The 21,447-nt window shown below is 53.9% G+C and overlaps 1 protein-coding gene across 3 annotated transcripts; it reads right to left on the reverse strand.

Annotated features, from left to right (window-relative positions):
* Window positions 1–2,187: 2,187 nt before the first annotated feature.
* On the reverse strand, window positions 2,188–21,089 carry INPP5K (inositol polyphosphate-5-phosphatase K). Of its 3 annotated transcripts, none has more exon segments than NM_001101986.2 (12): window positions 2,188–3,497; window positions 3,919–4,023; window positions 4,190–4,273; window positions 4,509–4,646; window positions 5,541–5,724; window positions 13,260–13,369; window positions 14,017–14,128; window positions 14,735–14,811; window positions 15,253–15,369; window positions 18,667–18,775; window positions 19,099–19,206; window positions 20,927–21,089. In NM_001101986.2, coding segments are annotated over 12 exon segments (1,251 nt in total). In that variant the 5' UTR covers window positions 20,974–21,089; the 3' UTR covers window positions 2,188–3,437.
* Between the last annotated feature and the right edge of the window lie 358 nt (window positions 21,090–21,447).

The following is a 21,447-nucleotide window of genomic DNA, read 5'->3' on the forward strand; positions in this document are numbered from 1 at the left end:
CCTCTTGGCCCAGCAGGGTTGGGGCAGGAAGAGGAGGGGCTGAGGGATGGAGGAAATGCCTGTTGTCCCAGGTAACCAGAGGAGCTGATGCAGCCACCCCTGGGGGACCCTGGGCTCCAGGTCAAAGGGTAGGAGGCTGTTCCCCCAGCAGCTCCATGACCGGGCCTCTCCTGATGCCCTCTCACCAATGTCAGCTGGAGAGCACAGTGACCACTCCCCAAAATCAGAATGTACATCCTGCCCTGAGCCAAGAGGAGCCATCATTAGGCACTGCGCCTTCTGCGTGTCCCCACAGCTTGCCTACCACCCGCAGCAGCAGGTGAGCCGCGGGGGTTTAAGAGGCCAGGACTGCTGGGGACTGGCCATGTTGGGCAGAGGGAGTTGGCTGGAGAGTCAGAAGGGCACCTTGAGGAGGCCCCTATCCTACCCTCCTCTGGAGCCTCGAATGCTTGAGACATTGGTCCCTGGGTTGCTTGGCCAGCCGTGGGGAGCCTTAGTCTTGTTTGCTCCCTACTTTTCCATAGCACCCTCAGTGCTCCCCACCCCCAAATGTTCCTGTTTTTCTATCTTTATTGTTGCTCAATCACAGCTGACACTTTCCTGGCCTGGGACTGAGCCCTCGGGTCTCTGGCCGTTCCTTATAGGAAGGGCGAAGTGAATGGGCGAAAGCGACCTTTCCAGAGGAAGATACTGGCAGGGGAGGGGTGGAGTCCCGTGGGCCTGCGCTGGCCTTGACAGCCCCTCTCGGGCGGGCACCTTCCCCCAGGCACCCTTCCTTGCCTCCCCTCAGCTTCCCCCGCCCAGGAAAGGCCAGCAGAGCTTCCTTCCTTCCTCCGGGAAGCACATCTATCCAGGGCAGGATCATCCCAGCGGCCACACAATGGCCCTTATCAGCCGTGGAGCCAGGCGCAGAGACCCAGCGCACACGAAGTCTCACATATTTCCTGTTTCCACTCGGCGGGTCAGGGCTGGGCCCAGAGCGGCTATATCCTGACTGGGGCCAAGGGGAGGGAGAGCAGCCCCCCTTCCCCTTCCCGCCTCTCAGTCACTGCTGGACTCAGCCCTCCTGGCCACAAGAGGCAGGGGTAGGAGTGTGTGAAGACAGAAGGGCAAAGGGGAGAGGTGGGCACGTACAGGACATGCATGACCCAGAGACAGAAGGAGAAACACGGGGATCCCTGGAGTCAGGAGCCCTGGGGTCCTGCCCCAGGGCTGCATCGATTAGTTTGAAGACCTGGGTAGAATGTTTTGCAATTGTTCTCACACAGTAATCTTGCGAATTGGAATGCTATTTGTTATTTTATAGAAACTGGGACTCCTAGAGTAGGGTAGAGGAGGGTACCCTACTCGTAGAGTAGGGGAGAATAGGGTAAAGCAGGACTCTCATTCGAACCCAGCTCTTGACCCCATTCCTGTGTTTCTGCATGACACCACAGTTCAGGGGATCACGCCATTTCTCTGAGCTCTCGCTTCCCCCAGCTACAGAGGAAGGGTGGCAGCACCCATGATGCTTGTGCATGTGAGGAGACGTAGGGGACTTCCAGGGTTGGGCTCCTCGGGTGTGTGTGTGTTGTGGGCAGAGAAGTTACCATGGGGACCTCGGGGTAGAGGGATCTGGGGAGAGGTAACATTTTCGGAGAGCTTTCGTGCACCACTACTACTGAGCCCGGAGTGCAGCAGCTACTGAAGCCCGCACGCGCCACAGCCTGTGCTCCACCGTGAGGAAGGCACCGCAAGAAGCCCGCACACAACGAAGAAGAGTCGCCCCTCACTGCAGCTAGAGAAAGCCCAAGCAGCAACGAAGAGCCAGCACAGCCAAAAACAAATACACAGATAAAATTATTAAAAAGAAAAGTACTAAGGTACGAAGGAGTGCCGGGTGAGGAGGGATTAACTGGTGAGAGCAGAGTGGACACCTTTTCTGAGTTCAGCCCCAAGCAGCCCACTCTACCTACTTAGAAGGAGTAAGCGAAGTGCCCAACAGCAAAGGAGGCACAGCCCCCTGGGACCCAGGACCCAGAGGGCCACCATCCTGGAACCTCATTCTCCCATTTCAACACAGGCAACATCTGTCACCATCATCAGACACTCTAGTCTGGACAACAGGGCCCTCATCCTGGAGTCAAGCAGGAGCCCATGAACGTGGGCACGTTCCCACCACCATCACAAAAAAGTCACACACAGGTGTAAAAGCCACTGTTTCTAATTAACCCCCAATGCAACAGCCACAGAACACAGCCGGCCATGGCCCACTAGAGGCCAGAGGGACAGTTCCAGATGGCTCCCAGGGTGGAGTCAGGATACAGAGCAACTGGTGTCCCTCCGTCTCAGGTCCTAGGATGGGCCTGATGGTCACAGAGCAGGCTCCCTGAGGTGTCTTCTCCTGGAAGGTGACCGTTTCAGCCACTGTTGACTCAAGGGAGATGGTGGGCGTGGGGCCAGGCTGCACCCACACAGCGCCTGGAGAATGCTCTCTGAAGACCCCCAGGCCAAATTCTCCAGAATGTCTTGATTCCGGCTCCGCCTGCCCCCACTTCTAGGTCCCAGGGCAGAGGGGGCAGATCTCTGGCCAGCGACAGCAAGCGAGGATAGGGGCAGATGGGATGGACTGGGCATGGACTGCCCTGCGAAAGTCTGTGACCAAGCTCCTCTACCAACTGCCAGCCCTTCTCAGGAGGGCACGTTGGGGGCATGAAGCCTGACTTATGAGCAGAAGCCAACGTGGGTGCAATCCTCTGCTCAGACCCTGAAACTTTCTGGGCTGGATTCCTTGAGCTGGGGGTGGAGGTGGGGGTATGTGTGTGCGGTTGGCAGGACATACCTCAACCTGTCCGCAACAACTACAGGAGAGCCTGGGTGGAGGGCTCCTCTATCCTGCCTACTTGGCCACTGGCTTCTGCTGAAAGCAGGGATCTCAGACCCTCTGCCCACCCCTCAAGGGGACAGGCAACAAGATGTCAAGACTCCTGGGACCCATGCTCTGTGTGCCAACCAGTCTCTGCAGCCTGTACGAATGGGAGCATCTCCTCCGCCCAGCCTAAGGCCCAGGGTGGCGTGACAAGAATGCAGGCCTGTGCCAGATGGGGCATGTGCCTGGCAGGCCTGCCCGGGCGGGGCTGGAAGCGTGTGGGCAAAATTCAGAAATGAGATGCGGGAGGGAAGGTCCTTCCCGCATCCAGGGGACTGCCTCTAGATCTTCACTGTTGACAAACTAGCTGGTTTCACGTACACCTCAGCAACAAAAAAACCTGTATTTAAGGGGCCCATTCCAGAGATCTAGACTGAAGAGAGCAGAAGAGGGTGGCCAGGGCTCCCCCTAAGAGGTGGAGGATGCCGCTGCCTCCTCTGGGGGCTGGGCTGGGCCCCCAGCTCCTGGCAGTGGTGGGCAGAGCTGGCTGCCAGCTCCGGCCTCTGCCCTGGATTCATTCTAGCCCGGCTCAGATCTGTGGCTGGGCTTCATCCAGTGGGTCCTCCTCCAGGAAGGAGAAAGGCTGGATCTGCAGGGATAAAGCAGGTGGTGAGTGGAAGGGGCAAGGGCAGGTTTTTGGTCCATGCCTTCCGTCTCTCCCACCCCCCAGTGGATGCAGTGGTGGCAGGGTTTGCGGGGCTCCTTGGCCCATGGCCTCAGGGAGCCAGCGATGGGCTCAAGTCTCCTGGACTAGCCTTCCTTTTGTGTTGTTGCTCTTTAGTCACTAAGCTGTGTCCAATTCTTTTGTGACCCCGTGGACTGTAGCCCGCCGGGCTCCTCTGTCCATGGGATTTCCCATGCAAGAACACTGGTATGGGTTGCCGTGTCCTACTCCATGGGATCTTCCTGACCCAGGGGTCAAACCCAGGTCTCCTGCATTGCAGGCGGATTCTTTGCTGCTGAGTCAGCAGGGAAGCCCACCCTTCCTGTTACCCACCGGTATCTGTTACCTTGAAGGGTTTGCTTATCCCCACCACAGAATGTAGGTTGTTGCTATAGTAAAAAAGGAGAAACTGATCCTCAGTCTCAGGGATGTCGCTGATGTCAATGTACACCTGGAAAGGACAGACAGATGCAGATCAGCTCTATGGCCTCAGGCCCCATCCAGCTCTCAGTGACTAGGTATCCACCTCTCTGTCTCTTCCAGAGGGCAGAGGAGAGCTCAGGCAAGCCCCCCTGCTGGCGAGGTGGAATACCTGTCTCAGGTAAGGGGGAAGGTACCTGGTTCAGCCTGTCACTGAAGGAGACCTGGTTGTCCTTGACCCAGACATAGGAGACATAGTCATTAATGTGGCGCAGCCCCACCTGTAGGAGGGGGGGATCGGGCGGGCGGTCAGTGGTTTGGGAGGACACGGGACCCATGTAAAATCCTAAGGAGAGGATGGTCTCATTTCTGAGGCTGGCATCATAGCATTATCTGCCTCCTCCCCTTCACGGCCAGCCCCTCGGTAGGCAAGGACTCCGGGTGGTCTCTATGCCCAGCTCCCATGAGCCCTCAGAATGGATAAACCACGGGGGTGCGGCCGATGGGCCCCGTCACCTTGTACAGGCCAATCCAGTCCCAGGGGCTGCTGAGGAAGTCTGCAGCCAGGCAGTAGCTGATCAGCAGGTCGTTCTCCATGGTGCATGGACCCTTGGGCAGCAGGGTGATCAGCGGAGCAGACACCAATGGCTTCAGCTACACACAGGGGTCAGAGGGGGTTGAAGTCCCACAGCAGCATCCCCTTCCCTGGGACGAGAGTCCTGACTGTGCCCTTCCAACAGGTCAGGGTCACCGCGGGGGTAGGGGGGCAGCCAGCGGGTGGGGTTAGCTCTCGCTAGGCTGCCCGGAGGGTATCAGACCTTGGCTGGCTGGCCGGAAAGAAGGGCCAAAGGCTGGTGGGGGATGGCTGGCCCCGCCAGGGAGGATGGGCCGGGGGCCGGGTGGGAGGGTAACCTGGCAGAGAGCCACGTACTGGGGAGGAGTGTGGGGGTGGGGGAGACCGCGGGAGCTGCTGACAGGACGAAGAAAGCAGCCAGGGAATAGCTCTCAGGATTCCACAGTTTCTGACCCAAAGGCCCAAATTCAATTTGGGGGCCTCTGGTGAGAACAGCCGGAGGCATGTGGAGGGACACAAGGATATAAAGACACACAAGATGAGGGCAGCCGGTGGCTCAAAGGGGACCGCACCGCCTCGGTCACTAGACGGCAAGATACAGGGGGAGGGGGCTCCCTCTGCAACACGAGCCAGACAGGTTTAGGACAAATGAAAGGCAGTCCTACCTCACATGGTAGGTAATAAGCATAATAGAACTCAGGAGTCCCCGGGGACAGTTCCAAGAGGTAAGGGAAACCTACTGACAAAGGGTTCCAACATGTTTTTGACAGACAGAGCCAGCCACGGCTCCTAAGAACAGGGGGAAAAAAAAAAAAAAGAACAGGGGGACACCTGACCTGGGAGGAAAGGCAATCGTGTCCTCCTACAGGCCTCCCTGGGGGGCCTGCTGAGCTCTGAACCCAGGGCAGGTGGGTCTGGGATGTGGCCTGGCACAGCTGCGGCTCTGCCAAGTGCCAGGCAGCCTGGAGATTTACCTCCAAGTCAAAGGTGCAGGTGACGGGCTTATGGTCACTGATGGTGTACACCATGTGGCTGACGTAGCTCCTCAGGAACAGGGCAAAGGGGGCTGAGAGCTCGGGGGTCTGGAAGTCGGTCTGGGACTGCCGCTTCAGCCTCCAAAGGATGCGATCGGTCCAGGCAGGCTTGCGCTTTTTCTCACTGGGGGTGGGGGGAGAGGAAGAAGGAGAGAGAAGGCTCAGCAGGCCAGCAGGAAGGGACCCCCACAAGCTCCCTTAGAGCCCCTAATGCCAGGGCCTGTTAGCCACCATGAGATGCCCCAGGACAGAGCTGGAGCCCAGCCTGGTAGTGGGCAGGAGCGTACCCCGTGGAAGCAACAACAGTACATGGGTCTGTGTCAGACTCAGCCAAGGACCCTCGGTCTCGTCTACGTTTTTATGAATCAAATGGTGACTCAGAAACATTCTGTCTAAAACCTTTCTTACTTCTTGAACAAAAGCAGCTGCAGATCAAAGAGGCTGAGGTTTGGAATGCAGGGTTAGAGCTGAGCTGGAACTTGGCTCCCTCTCCGTCCCTGCAACTACAGATTGATCGTGGGAAAGGCAAGGGAAGTATTTAGGGAATCTCCCCACGTGCTTTCGACCAGGACCATTTATCCCTTCTTCACAGGTGGAGAAAATGGGTCTTAGAGGGGTTGGGACTTTCCCAAAATTGCCCAGCCATGGCATGGTGAAGCCAGGACTCTGGGCCAGCCAGCATGACCACAGGGCACATGCCCGTCGTTGCCAGGCTAACCCCTCTTGGGCCTCAGCTCTTCATCAGTAGAATGGAGATAACAGTAGTTACATCTCAGGGCTACTGAGATGGTTAAATGAGATAAAACACAAAGAGCAGATAGCGCCGTGCTTCCTACAATGCAAGCTGCCCACGAACACTGGCTCTTATGAGGCTTTCTTCTCAAGAGTCAACTGAGGACCTGCCATTCCCTTTCTGTACTCCCAGCTTCCCCAACGGGCATGAGAGACACCATACGGCCTGGTCAGATGATTCACCGCTTTAAAACTTTTAAGGACGGACTTCCCTGGTGGTCCAGTGGCTAAGACTCTGTGCTCCCAATTCCGGGGCTTGGGTTCCATCCCTGGTCAGGGAACTAGATTCCACACGCTGCAACTAAGATCTGGTGCAGTCAAATAAATAAATGTATATTTTTTAAAACAAATCCAGCAAAAACCTTTTAAGGAGTCTTCACTGCCTCCAGGATAAAGTTCAGGTCTCCAAATGTGACTTTCAAGGTGCCCAGGATTCTGACGCCCCTTATTGTACCATATCACCCACCTCCGCCCCAGACCCACCTGGCCCTGGTGACCCTCTCAAGCCTCTGGGCCTCTGTTCTTGCAGCTTTGCTGCCTGGCACTCCCTTTGTCGCAGGGGGAGGCCCAGTTCAGTGCGGTCGTTGTCATAAAGCCACCCCTGACCTCTCTGCTTCCAGAGCACGTCTACTGCTACACTCTATCGTGGTTTACTGCTCCCCACTCAGCCTATCAGTCAGCGTGAGCTCAGAAGGCAAGGAAGGGGCTCTTGGTGTCTCCTGTGTCCCCTTGGCACTAGCACAGAGCCTGGTATGCAGCAAGTACTCAACAGTATAGCAGTTAGTTCCTCACTTGTGTCCAGCTCTTTGTGACCGCATGGACTGTAGCCCATCAGGCTCCTCTGTCCATGGACTACCTCCAGGCAAGAATACTGGAGTGGGTTGCCATTCCCTTCTCCAGGGGATCTTCCCAATCTAGGGATCGAACCCATCAACAAGTGCTCATGAAAAAGAAAAAAAAAGTGCTTGTGAAATACAAATAACTAAAAAAAAAAAAAAAAAAACCCAAGCTCACTCTCCTTCCTCAAAAATGCCCAGTCAATTTTAACATACACGACTTCACATGCTTATAGCTTGAAAGGCTATTTTTGTCTTCTGCTTTATTCACTTACTATTTTAAACAAACATTCCTGCCACACTTTCATCACTTCAATAGCAAAATGGCTCTCTAGCAATAGTGGCAGAACGGTGGTGCCCTGGAGGTGAACTTTGGCTCTAAAATCGGAGACCAGTTGGTGAAAAGTTCTGTCCTGTTAATGAAGAGTTCTGGGTTGGTGAATTTGGGGAGTGGTGCGCTTGGAGAGGGTATTGAAGCTCTGTTCCCCTTCCCACACCTTGTCTGACACATCTCTTCCATCTGCCTATTTCTGAGTTGCATACTTTTAAAACAAATCAGTGATCTAGTTTAAAAAAACAAAGTTCTGCCCTTGGCAAGTGACATCATCACTCCAAACCTCAGTTTCTTCAACTCTAAGATGAGGTGATAACAGTACTTACTTCAAAAACCTTATCGAGGGACCGTTCCAGAAGTGGTTAAGTGGCCACATCTCTTCCTCTCTGTGCTCCTGGCGTGTTTTGACCTTTCATGCTTCTGAAGAGTGTTCGTGGGATGTTGGAATGTGGTAATTCCATCCCAGAAACTACAGACACAAAATCTCTAATGCAACCTTGGACATTCAGTGCCTAGCAATTCTTGAGACTTGGTAGTGAACTGCATGAATGCACCACTCTCCCTTTCAAAGCATCCTCCTGCCCCCACTTCCCTATTATGGTCAGCAGCCCATACATGCAGTCCCGTCAGAATCCTCCCCAAGTCCTGACCACAGCCCCACTCTCCTTCCCCCGCAGGACCTCCGTCTGTCTCCCTTTCTTCCTTTTCCATGGCCTGGCCCACACTCATCACTGGGCACCTGTACTGTCCATTCTTTTGAAGACCTTTGTTGCTGTTCAGTTGCTAAGTCATGTCCAATTCTTTTTCGATCCCCACAGACTGTAGCCCGCCAGGCTCCTTCTGTCCAAGGGATTTCCCTGGCAAGAATACTGGAGTGGGTTGCCATTTCCTCCTCCAGGGGATCTTCCCAATGCAACGGTTAAATCCACATCTCCTGCATTGTAGGCGATTCTTTACCACTGGGCCACCAGGGAAGCCCTCAATCACCTTTACTGAGCCCTTATTATAAGACAGGAGACTGGGGAGGATCTGATAAATGGGATTGCCAAACTTCTTGAGGAGCTCGTTTAACAAACAAAAGACAAAGGAACAAATAAGCAGAATAAATATGTACAAACTAAATATATTCCCCCAGTTCTCCATTCCTGTAACAGCTAAACACGCGGCCGCTCCATGCATCACGTGGCTGTGGCAGGCACCTCAGACTGTTCTAATCTTCCTAACCCTGGGAGGGCGCCATGGGTCACATCTCCCTTCTTCTCCAGGACACTGACGCTGAGGGAGGTCAGCGAGTGCAGGGGAGCTGGGTGCCCTCACGGTGCTGGCCAGGAGTTAGCTCTCCTTCACCGCACCCATGTCCTCCCAGTCTGTCCCTCCGTGGCCGATCCCCAGCGTGTAACCAGAGTGGGGCCTCACTAATGCTTTTTTTGGCTGAATGGTCATGACTGAGAACAAGAACTTTTTTAAAATACTTTTCATTTATTTATTCCCGGCTGTGCTGACTCTTGGTTGCCGCTCGGCCTTTTCTCTAGTTGTGGTTCGAGCTTCTCATTGTGGTGGCTTTTCTCGTTGTGGAGCGTAGACTCGAGGGGGCGAGGGCTTTGGTAGTTGTGGCTCAGTGGTTGTGGCTCTCGGGCTCTAGAGCACAGGCTCAATAGCTGAGATACACGGGCTTAATTGCTCTGCAGCATGAGGGATCTTCCTGCATCACGGTTCAAACCCATGTCTCCTGCATTAGCAGGTGGATTCTTTACTACTGAGCCACCAGGGAAGCCCCCAAGAACTGTTTCTGGAGACAACAGGCACACCCCGGGTTACTGTGCTTTCTTATTAATACTTGGCTGAGATTGCGATTTTTACAAATTGAACGTTTGTGGCAAACCTGCATTGAGCAAGACTACTTGGAACCATTTTTCAAATAGCATTCGTTCCCTTTGTGTCTCTGAGTCACATTTTGGTAGTTCTTATAATAGTTCAAGCTCTCTTACGGTTATAACTGTTAGGTGATCTGTGACCTTTGATGCTACTATCACAGAAAGGGAGGACTTGCCAAAGGCTCCGAGACTGGTTAGCATTTTTTACTAATGAAGTATTTTAAAACTAAGGTATGTACATTATTTTAGATATGTTATTGTACACTCAATAGACTACAGAACAGTATAAACCTAACTTTTCTGTGCACCAGGAAACCAAAAAGTCTGAGTGACTCTATTGTGATATTTGCCTTACTGTGGTGGTCTGGAACCAATTCCACAATATCTCCCAGGCATGCCTGTGATATGTCTTTACTTTCTAAAAATTAAGACCCAGTAGCTCTGCAAGATTCTCCAGGCTTAAGAGCCTAGAAAACTTGAGCCAATTTACTGGCCCCAAAGGAGTGATGTGTTCCATTTTGGGGTCTGAGAGCATTTTCCTCTTGGCTCCCTATAGGTGGTTTCTAAGTGTCCCACTGAACTCAGGACTTGAGTCTTGCCTAGATTGATCGTAACATGCTCTGCTCACTGCCGAGCGGGGAGGTGAACTAGGTTCCTGTCGACTGTAACAAAACCCTACTACAATCCCTGACTTTAATAGGATTTGCTGCCCTCAGCCCCTTCACCCTCCCCTGTAACGGAGCCGACCTCGTTTCTCATTACATCTTGGCTCGGGTGCGTTGCCGAGGCTGGGTAAAGCTGCGAACCATGCCCTGCATACAGCTCAGTCCCTCTGTACAGTGGGGCAGCCCCACTCAAAGTGCCTCTCATCAGCGCTGCTGCTGAGAATGCCTGTCCTTTCTGTGAAACCTGCTGCCTCGCTGACAGTTCTCATTGACTCCTCATGGCTTCAGCTGTCCGCCTCCTTACCGTTCACTTTGCTGTCTTTTACCACTTCCACACAGAGTTCTGGAACCTTCTATCGGCCAGCTCCTGGACTTGAGAGTATTTTTTGGCTCTCTCGCTCTGGGTGGGTCCCTCTACTAGACTGGCTGCTCCTTAAATATCTTATCTTTTCCTTTTGTTCTCTCAGGCTCTCAGTTCAAACACATGGCAGGCACGCTGTGCTATATAACCAGGGACGGTCGTAAATCAGACCCAGCCTCTGTGCTCCGGGCATTCATAGCACAGCAAAAAAGGCACGCCATGTCTTAACAGACACACTGAACGCACGATGTGCAAGGCTTGCAGGCAGCACAGCAGCAGGAGAGAACTCCCGGCGAAACTGGCAAGGGTCAAGGAAGATTTTCCAGCAGAGATGATGTCTCAACCTGGTTTTCAAGGATGAATAACAGGCTGATCACACAGCAACGTTTCTCTTCCCTACATGGGGCTCCTGCCAACCGCAGGCACTCCCAGCTGGGGATATTTCAGTTGTGATGTCCCCCTGTAATGCCGTTGTTCCTGTCCAGACATTCCTTCATTTCCTGGGCTCCAGGCAAGGGGAAGCATGAGTCTGGATTCACACAGACCTCAGTTCAAATTTTTGCTCATCACTTATTCTGTTACTACCTTACTTAGACCTTCTGAGATACAGAAGGTCTATTTGTACGATTTGTACAAATCTTCCTTATTTGTAAGAAGTCAGTATCAACAGTGTCTACCTAATGAAGATACAGTAGGAATTAAGTGAAGTGATGCAGGCAAAGCGCTGTGCCCAATGCCTGGCCCGTGGTCAGCACTCAGCGATGTCAGTCACCGTGTGGATTTTATCTATCACGTAGAAATAACATCTGCCTTCTCCTTGGCAAGCTTTTTGCTATCCCAGCCCTGGGCTCCTTTCTGCTGCTAGCTGGCAAGACTGGCTGTGTGGGGACTTCCCTGGTGGTCCAATGGTTAGGACTCCACGCTTCCAATGCAGGGGGTGTGGGTTGGATCCCTGGTTGGGAAACCAAGATCCCACATGTACTGTATGGCACAGCCAAAAAATAGATACACATTAAAAATAAATACAATTCATAAAAAAAAAAAAAAAAAAAAGACTGTCTGTGAACTTGGAGGCACTGCAGGCTAGAGGAAAGCATCGTGGGCAACACAGTCTGGAGAGGTCTAGCCCCGGCTCCACTATCACGAGCACAGCCACCTGGGGAAGGCCGTGAACATCTCTGAGCCCCTCTACACCGCCTGCATGACTTCCAGTCTCCTGCGGGCTTCCCTCCCATACCCAGGGGAGTGAGCAGGGTGATGCTTGGCTACACGGCCTGTGAGCCATTCTCTTCCTGTGGGCAAGTGTCAACTGGTAGAGGATCCCGGCTTGTCCCACAGAGGCCTGACAATCTCCATGACGATCCTCATTTCCAATGGATGGCAGGGGAGATGGACAGTTGCGGACCTGGGCCCGTGGGCCAGCGGAAGCCTGCCCTCTTCCCTACTTTCTGGCTTGTGCTGCAGCCCAGGCTGGCCCTCAGTTCCAGTGTCTGTGGCCTCCTCTTGTGTGCACTGCCCCTGACTGTGACCCCACTCTGTCTTGCTCCACACGCCTCAAATGGCTCACGCTCTCCCCTTCACTTGACGGGAGAGCCACACGGCTTCCGGCCCTGGGCCAGCAGGGCCCCCTCTCATCCTGGCCTGGCTGTGGACAGACCTACTCACCGCCTAAATCCGAGAGGCCTGGGCTGCCCTGGGGGCACCTCCTATCTCCCTCAGAAGACAATTCTGCTAGGGGAATACAAAGAGCCCCATAACGTGTAGGGGGTTAGTCTTCTTCAAAGAGATGAGGGTCCCTGCCCTAAATCAGGTCAGGGGCTTTGGGCTTGAGCTACTTTTGCCCCACTGCCTAAGTCTAAGGTTTTGGTGGTTACCTATCCCTTTCTCAGTTCTTTAGAAAGGCTTTCAGTAAAACTCCGACCTGAAGATCAGAATCTAAAAACAACAACAGCAGTTATCATGGTGCCTACTGGGTGCCAGGCACTAGGCCAACATGCCAGGTCTTATTTATTTCTTTTTAAATATTTATTTACTTGGCTTCCCTGGGTCTTAGTTGCAGCATGTGGGATCTAACCAGGGATCGAAACAGGGCCCCCTGCTTTGGGAGCTGGGAGTCTTAGCTACTGGACCACCATGGAAGTCCTTTGGTGGTCTCAATGAATCCTCAGTCCCATGAAACAGGCACTGTTACCATCCCCATTTTATAGACGGAAAAATTGAGGCTTAAATACTATGACCAAGGTCATGCTGCCGATAAAGCACAAACTGTGCTTCTGATTTCTAACCAGGTGCACTATCTCTGCATTGTTCCCCATTAACTGCCCCACTGACAACTCCCACTCATATTCCTTAACTAGTACTCAACCCACTCACAGCCAGGGCAGGATTACTTAACACCAGTGACTGGCTGAGCCAAGCTTTCTGTCCCCACCATCATCTGGGCAGGACCAGAAAGCCCTGAGGGGGCAGCAGGGCAGGAGTCTAAAGGATGCTGAAGTATAGTCCCTCCCCGATCTCCCTTGTCCTGCAGTCAGCAATCAGCCGTCTTCCCTCCCCTTTGGCTCTACCTGCCCCGGCCCCAGCTCCCCTTCCTGCTCCCTCCTGGGACAGCTCCCATAATCAGCATATCATCAGGGGTGCAGAGGCACCACTCCTGAGGAGTGATGGCTGGATCTAGTCCTGCTCCCCCAACACTTCTAACTGAAGGTGGCTCCCTTGATCACAAGGGCCAGCACGGTCTGACTTCCCAGGCCCAGATCTGCGACAGGCACATCCTCTCCCGGCGGGGCCCCCTCACCTGGTGTCATAGTTGTTGGAGTTCTTATCAAACTTGTAGGTGGGTGGGAAGAGCAGGGAGCCTTCCTGGAATTCCCGCAGCAGTGGGTCGTGTCTCTTGGCGATGCTGAGCTGGAGGAAAAGGGATTGGCACTTGCCATCGCAGTGGGGCAAGACTCAAACCTGGCGGTGCCCTCCCAGTCAGACTGCTCCTCACTGCCCCAGCCCTGTACCCCACCCCCAGGACAGCAGTTGAATGCAAACGCAAACATCACCCCCTCACGCCCACCCCATAGTCCCAGGGCAGAGAGCCGCCTGCCACTTCCCAGTCCTTGAACCACAGGGACCAGGCTCTGAATTCTATTTCCCTAGGAGCCACTAGCAGAAGTGTATCAGAGGGGAGGCTGGGGTAGGCAGGGTATCCCAATGGGTGGTATCTCATCCTCCAGGAGGCAAGTCAGGTTGGGAGTGGGAAAGACAACAGGGACATTGAGGGCTGGTGCAGGGCCAGCAGGCCAAAGCCCTGCTCGCTCCCTGACCTCACACACACCTGGTGCTGGAGCGCCTCCAGGTGGAGACCAGGCTGGCCAGATAAGCCTGACTGCCCCACTCCCAGCAGCCAAGGCCTATTAGACTCTGCCCTGCCTGGGGTCAGGGACTTTTGAAGGCTTGGGAAAAGAGAACGGGCGCTAGGGAACCTCCCCACACCTCCTGTTGATCTCCCTGGCCTTGGGCTCAGAACTCTCCTCTCTTGGGCTCAGATCCCCCCTCTCAGATACCTGATCCTTCTCCCACAGGTCACTGTAGCGCTGATTTTTTATGGATTCTCGAACAAAGTGCAACCCGAAGTCCTCAATCCGAAAGTTCATGTCTCCAAACCAGAGAATGAGGCTTCAGAAAGAAAGGAAGACAGGCAGCCTGAAGGTCTGTGATGGGGTCAGAGCAGGCAGGAGACCACAGGGGCTCTGACCGCTCACTGCAGGGCTGCCAGGGGGCAGAAGGCTCGGGGGGCGGGTGAAAAGCCAGAGGCTGAGAGAGGATCAGGTAAAGACAAGGGCGGGCCCCAACGGGCCTGTTCTCCTGGCCCCACCGGCCATTTGAGCCAAAAGGACCAGCACTGAGGGGCAAGTGGCAAACATGGAGCAGGCTCTAGCCCTCCCTCCGTTCCCCAGCCGGGTACCCGGCACCAGGTGCCCCAGAGGGCACACCTGAGAACCAGCCCTTCCTGGGGACCTCAGGAACCACAAGGTTCTTGACCTGGGATGTTTGGAAGCATCCAGAATTTCTAGGCAGGACAGAGGGGCCAGGGAAAGGGAAGGGGTCCCAGACCCCAGGCAGGCAGAGCTGGAGAGGAGACAAGGCATCAGGCAAGAGGCTGAGAGAGGGCGGGAGATGGGGGCAGACTGCCTCTGGTGGGGGAGCAGTGACCGGGCAAAGCAGGCTTGCGGGGCTGGCCTGGGGGAGACGGTCGGGCACAGTTCACAGCAGCACGCTCACTCGTGGTCCAGGATGTTGGGGGTATCCTGTGCCTCAAAATTCTGCATCTCCAAGATCCGGTCAAAGTGCTCCAGCCGCTGGTCATTGTTGGCCATGTGGGGGGGCAGGTGGCAGTTGATGATGCTGACATAGTAGCCGTAAAGCTTCAGAAAGATGTTGACACCCCCTTTGTTCCCCTGGTAGGTGGGCAGGAAGGGGGGGGACACACCTCTGTTTTCCCATCTGGGGCCTGAGGGCAGATGGTCTCAGTTCCTGTGGGATCTCCCAGGGTCAGCAGACACTCACCTCCGCAGAGCCCAGCTCACCTACCTGCCGTCCCAGGGACACTAGGCCCCCCAGAGGAGGGAAGGCAGCTATGCGGGGCACTGGCCTGGACAGAGTGCCAAGATTCATTTCACCCCCTCTTTTCAATTCATTCATTCCCTTTTTCAGTTGCCCAGCTCTAAAGCCCTCAGCCCTACCCCATCCAGTGAGAGAAGGCCCCCAGCTCCTGACTCAGAAAACAGCTCAGTCCTTACCCAGTACCCGAAGAGGCCGGTGGGGGTGGATTTAGTAGACAGGACCTGGATAAAGGGCAAATGCTGGTACTTGGCAAAGATCAGTAAGAGGAGCCCTTGCATGCGGACACTGGAGACCTGCGGGACAGAAGGGTGACAGTCATTCATGTCCCTCTAGGGCCTGTGCCGGGAGCCCTTGAGAGCCCTGAGCCACATGGATGTCCTGCCCCAGGGGTCTACGGCATCTCAGTGCCGATGGAGTCTCAGCTGCCAAATGAGGCAATCTGGGGGCTCTGCAGCGGGTGGAGACATCCCACCAACAGGAGGGCACTGACTCTTCCGCTCCAGCCCACGTATGGTGCCCTTCTCCCTAGTGCCCTCCTGAGCTCCCACGGGTACCGTGCATGGAGGGGCTCAAAGAACTTCTGAGATGCTTTATGGGAAAATGGCTAAGGGCCAGATCTACGTTCAGAAACCAGCTCAGGCTGTTAGTATTTGATGCCGGACAAGTCTATTTTCTCATCGATAAAGCAGGAATCTATCTTAAAGATGTTGGATTAACTGGTAGTTCTTGATATTAATTTTTACTTTAAGGATTCTTGAAAGTAAATGCAGAGAAGGGACATGAGCATGAGAGAGCGGGAAATACTCTGTATCTTGATTTGATGGGTGGCAGCGTGGCTACATATACGAATAAAAATCCACCAGACTCTACACTTCATTTCTCCATACATTATAGCTCAGGGAAAAACAACTAAGAAAACGCTACTGAAAAATAATACAGACTATGGGCAGCTGGTGTCCGTGAATGCCACGCAGAGGGGATGAGAGTGAGCACAGAGGACGAGTCGCAGGTTGGGGGAAACAGCTAATTCTGGCCAACTTTTGAAAGAAGGGTCCCTGTTCTGAAGAAGGACTGAGGCTCAAGGAGACTAAGGAACCAGCAGGACCACTTTGAATAGCAATGTCAAAGGCCCAGGACTGCCAGAATCCCCTCGCTCAGCGGCCGTGGAGGTGGGGTGGGAATGGGCCTGTGACCCTCTCACAGCTTCAGGCTGTCTACACCCACCACCCGAGTAGCTATTTCCGGAGCATGAGGTGCAGAGGCCAAGGAGGAAATCCCCGGGTGGGGAGCATGTACTGGGGCCTTCCAGGAATTATGAAACTTGATCCCACAGGCCAGGAGCTTTGGGATGGTGGAAGAGTCAAGGGAGGGGGAACCCTGAACACAAGACGGAGGGAGGGAGGCGTGAGCACCCAGAGCTGGGCACAGGTTGCTACAAATGTGTCCCCGACTTCACTTTCCACCCCTATCTTGGTCTCTCCCCTTCGAAAGCAAATAGGACAATGGGAGTGGGGAAGGGCTGGCTCCTGGGGGTGGTGGGGGCTGACTCCCAGGGAACTGAGAAAGATTTGGGAAGAGTTTCAAGATTAATCTGATCCCACAGAGCAGGTCTGGGCCACTGAGCCCCGCCCCACAGGCTAGAGCCCACTCTGAAAGAGGAGGGAAGTGGGGGTGGGGCAGGGAGGATGGAGGTGGGGGTGGGGCAGGAAAACTTCAGATTGGGAGAAAGGGTGGGGCTATGGGGAAAGGCAGGAGACTCCTAGGGGAAGTTTTAGTTGGAGGAAACGAAGGAGGAGGAGCTAAGGAAGGGACTAGAAGGAGGGAGGCTGGGAGCCTAGGAGCCCGCAAAGGGGATCAGCCCCAGGCTTCTCAACCTGTGGCCAGCAACTTCCGGCCCCAGGAACAGGCTGCAGGCAGGGCTCGCCCTTCACCTCTACTCTCTACTCTCGGCCGTGCAAAGGAGGGGTATTTGCTGTGGGTGCCTGCCAGGCCCTCAGGCTGGTCTCCCAGCCTCGGTAGGCCGCATGGAGAGAGTGAGCTGTGTCCATGCCACAGGATGAGCTAATTTCCTTGGCTCAAGTCCATCCCACCAATCCCTTGCCAGTGAGCCGAGGTACAAGGAGGCCTCCAGTCTTGGGAAGGGAGTGGGTGGTAAGAGACAAGTGATTTTGCCCTCTGAGAGGGGCCAGCTCCAAGTCTGCAGGAAGAGGCCCTAGTTCAATCTGGAGGGAGCCAAGGGCTTGGGGACTGGCATCTTTTAGCCTCAGCAGCAGGATCACATCTGATGTGACCTCCTGGCTCTGCCCGCCTCCAGAGGACTCACAGCTCTTGCCTCAGCACCTCTGGGCAGATTAGGGTAACGGAGTGAATTCTGAAGCAATCCAATCACCCAGGGAAAGGAAAAAGGAATTCTGGTATTTCTGAGAAGCAATGCTTCTTGGAGGTATTTTTAGTGGGACTGTGTTTCATCTCTTAGCTGTGCAGGGCAGACAAGTAAGATTCAGCAATCTAGAGCATTCCTGCAGATTCTCCTATGGTCTAAACATTTCTCAAAGAAAAAAAAAGATTTCCCAAAGAATACTGGCCTTATAGACTGAGAACCCTTCTCCTCCACATGTGTCTCTTCTAACCTCTGAGTCTCTGAGGATTTGAGGTGCATGTCTCTTAAGATCAGAGGACACCCTCTGATACCAGCAGGAGAGTCATAGGATACCTGTCAACCTTCGAGATCACCAGTACAGTAATAAAGTACAGTAGTTAAGGACACAGGTTATGAAGTTTGAAAGATCTGGATCCAAATCTGTCATGATCTCTGAGTCTTGGTTTTATCCATACAACACCTATATTTCAGAATAGTTAAGATTTTTAAATAATGTATATAAAGAGTTTGTTTATAATGCTGATGCTTTCAAACTGTGGTTCTGGAGAAGACTCTTGAGAGTCCCTTGGACAGCAAGGAGATCAAACCAGTTGATCCTAAAGGAAATCAACTCTGAATATTTATTGAAAGGACTGATGCTGAAGCTGAAGCATCAATACTTTGGCCACCTGATGCCAAGAGCTGACTCACTGGAAAAGACCCTGATGCTGGGAAAGATTGAAAGTGGGAAGAGAAGGGGGCAAGACAGGATGAGATGGGTTAATGGCATCACCGACTCAATGGACACAGGGTTGCAAAGAGTTAAACACGACTGAGTGAACAATAAAACACCACCACCAATAAGCAAGCCATGGACAGTGGCAATTATTATTATACTCTGAGATTTCAGGCTGGGTCTTTGAGTAGAGACTGGAGGCTGGGGGTGGGGTAGGCAATCAGGTGTTACTAAGCCCTGCTGCATCTCCCCAAGGAATTCTCCCAACCTGAAAAATATCAAGGTGTTAAACTAGCCCCTGGGGTCCCAGCTCAGCCCCAGCTACTTCAGAAAGACACAAGGCAGGCAGGAGCCCCAGGGAACCAGGTGCAACTGGGGTTTGGGTCTTTAAATAAAAGGGTAACAGCATGAAAGCTGGACTGGGAGACAAAGGACTAGGGATTAGTAATAAGAGGTGAGACACATTTCCCAATTGCCCACGAACTTGCAAGTTACCTTGACGAAGCTCAGAGGGGAAAGCACGTCCATGAAGTAACTGCTCCATGGGTCTTCAAAGGCAGTGTCGGAAAGGAGGCTCATGATCCCACAGTTCAGTTCCTGCAAACTGCCCATCCCAGATCAGAGGCCTGCCCCCTGGCCTGTAGGGCCCTGCCTCTGCTCCAACATCCAGCACTGTCCTCAGCCGACTGTCCAGCGCTGGGTTCTGCCTCCCCTGTGGCTACTGCTCGCCAGCCCCTTGCCACTGCTGACCCAGGACAACAGATGTGGCCTGGCTCTGATGCAGGCTGAAAGTTCTTGGCTTTCACACTCCAGGGCGAGGGCGAACAGGTTATAGTGGTTCCCTGTGGGGACAACTTGGGACTGGTCAGGCTTACCTGATCCTGATCTCAGATATAGGCATGCGTGACAGGTCCTGTGGACACCTACCCAATGACATATATGTCCAGGTCCAGGTCCAGGTTGTTCAGCTGAAGCAGATCACTGAGGTCTGGAGGGGGTGCTGCAGAGGCCACGTTCCACGTCACAACATGTATGCTGAGAAGGGAAGCCATGGAGGAAGGAAGATGAGACCTCGTCCAGGTAATAGACTGGGGGCTGCTCCTGCTAAGGGCTGGACCATAATCTGTTGTAGTCAGAATGGGGAAATGTGTGTTTTTCTGCATCCACTGGAAGGAACTGGGGCACTGAACTACAAGCCCTTCATCTTCAAGCCCTCTGTCCCTTGAAGCAGGAAATGCCCACCCTGGATCGGCTCCTCCGTGCAGGTATACAGCTGCCCACGGCTGGCGGCACCTGTGCTGCTGACACCAGCAGAGCTGCCAACGAGCGGTGCCGAAGGTTTTGGAGTCAGGCAAGGGAAGGGGTGTGAATGGGGTGGACAGTGAGGACTTTATTAATTCCAATAGTCCTTCATCTGTGGCTCGGTCAGAAACTTCCCACCCCCCACTCTTCAATCCATGGGGTCCCAGGACCACCAGAAAGATCCTAGAGGTTCAGTTTTCACCTTGTGAGAGGCCTGAGTACAGCAAGACAGGGGAATTTCAGAGAGGCTAACAAGATTCTAAATAACAGGTTTCCCAACATCTTTCTCAAGAGTCTACCCGATTTGGGGAAAAACCATCAGTTGGATAACATCCAACGCAGCTTCATATAAACCCCAGGGAAACAACAGATCTAATCAGCAGCTCTCAATAACACTGGCTTCCTCAGAGGCTCAGGGGAAAGAGAGACTTGAAAATCTCTTCATTTGAACAGTTATAGCAGTGCTCCTGGGAAGCCCCCAGACTGCCACATACACAGAAGGCAGGGGCTAAAACCCCACAGAGACCAAGAAGAGCCAGCAAGCCCCAGGTAAGTCCTAGGCACACCATTAGGAGGAGGATGTGTAACAGCAGAAGATTTAAAATGGGGGCGAGAAGAAAAGGGCAGGATTTCTCCCAAACGTCTTTTCTCCACCAGATCCCCATTCTTAGACGTTCAAATTCTAAAAAGCACAACCTGAAGAAATTCTTGGCCAGTTTAAAGCAACTTCCTGCCGTTCCCTTTGAATATCAACAAAACAATAGGAAAACCACCTTCCCAGGCACCCAGCCAGAGGTTCTGCGCTTCGTTTGTTTACGATCTCCCCCTGCTGTCCAACGGAGGATTAAAGGGTAGCTCTTTTACTCCAAGGCTCCTTGTTTTCCTAAGGACCTCCAGAGCAGGGATTTCTTGTTCCCACTGTTAGGTCCCACGATTAGCAGCAAATCCTTGCATCGTGACTGGCACTAAGTTGGTGATTAGCGTTGTTAATGAGCAAGCATGAGACCAAGCTTTTATCACTTCACTAAAGGATCTTATCTAAATCTGATTGTGGACTTCAGGAGGTCATAACGGGATCAGGCAGATCCCATGATGTATGTGCTGATCTAAAGAACAAGGTTTCTACTCTAGATCTAAGGAGAGAATGCTTTGTTATAGCTTTAACTTCAAACAGTCTAACACTGCTGCCTCCTCCAGAATCTAACTGGGACACCTGCTAGGGGCGCCGAAGTGGGAAAGAGCTTGGAGGCCTGAGTTTGGAGGAGGCGCGGGGTTTGAGCCCAACATAGCCCTCTTAGATACTGGCCTGGGAGAATGTGAGAGGCCTCTGAACTAGAAGCAACCTATTGGTCTGGCCCCTTCTCTCCCAGTCCGGTTCTGGCCCAGACCCGCAGCACTGATTGGGTCGGAGGTAGCGATCCCGCCCCGGGCAGCCGGCAGCCGCCTTCCTCACCTGAGCGTTCTGCATCTCGGCTCGGTCCGTGGGCTCATGGCCTCCATCGTCCCCACGCAGTGGCCCGGCCGGCTTGAACCTCGCCGGTCCTGGCCCGATCGGCTCTCTCTGGGAAGCAGGTGCTGGTCCGCTCACACTCCCGATTGTTTTTCTTCCGGATTCCGACCCTCCGACTAGGCTTCCGTAAGAGGCGGGGCCGGCGCGCACGGAGGACTCTGGGTGGCGGGTCCGCAGGAAGAGGCAGGACTCTCCAAGGAGCGGGAAACGGGAAAAGGCGGAGGGAAAGGGGCCTAGGGGACCGGGGACGTAAGAGAGGCGTGTCCCCGTATCAGCAGAACCCGACGCAACACTGCCCGGCCCGCGGGGCGCGGCGGCCTAGACTCCGCCCCCGAAGCTCCCAGGCTGCCCCGCGCGAGGCTGGCCGGGAGGGGCTGTCCTCCGGCGGAAGTCGACGCCACGCCCTCCCCAGCGCGTCCTTTTTCACTATCGGCGAGTCGGGTGTCTGGGTCCTAGGGCACCTA

This window comes from Bos taurus, chromosome 19 (genome assembly GCF_002263795.3).
Source record: "Bos taurus isolate L1 Dominette 01449 registration number 42190680 breed Hereford chromosome 19, ARS-UCD2.0, whole genome shotgun sequence".
Lineage (NCBI taxonomy): Eukaryota > Metazoa > Chordata > Mammalia > Artiodactyla > Bovidae > Bos > Bos taurus.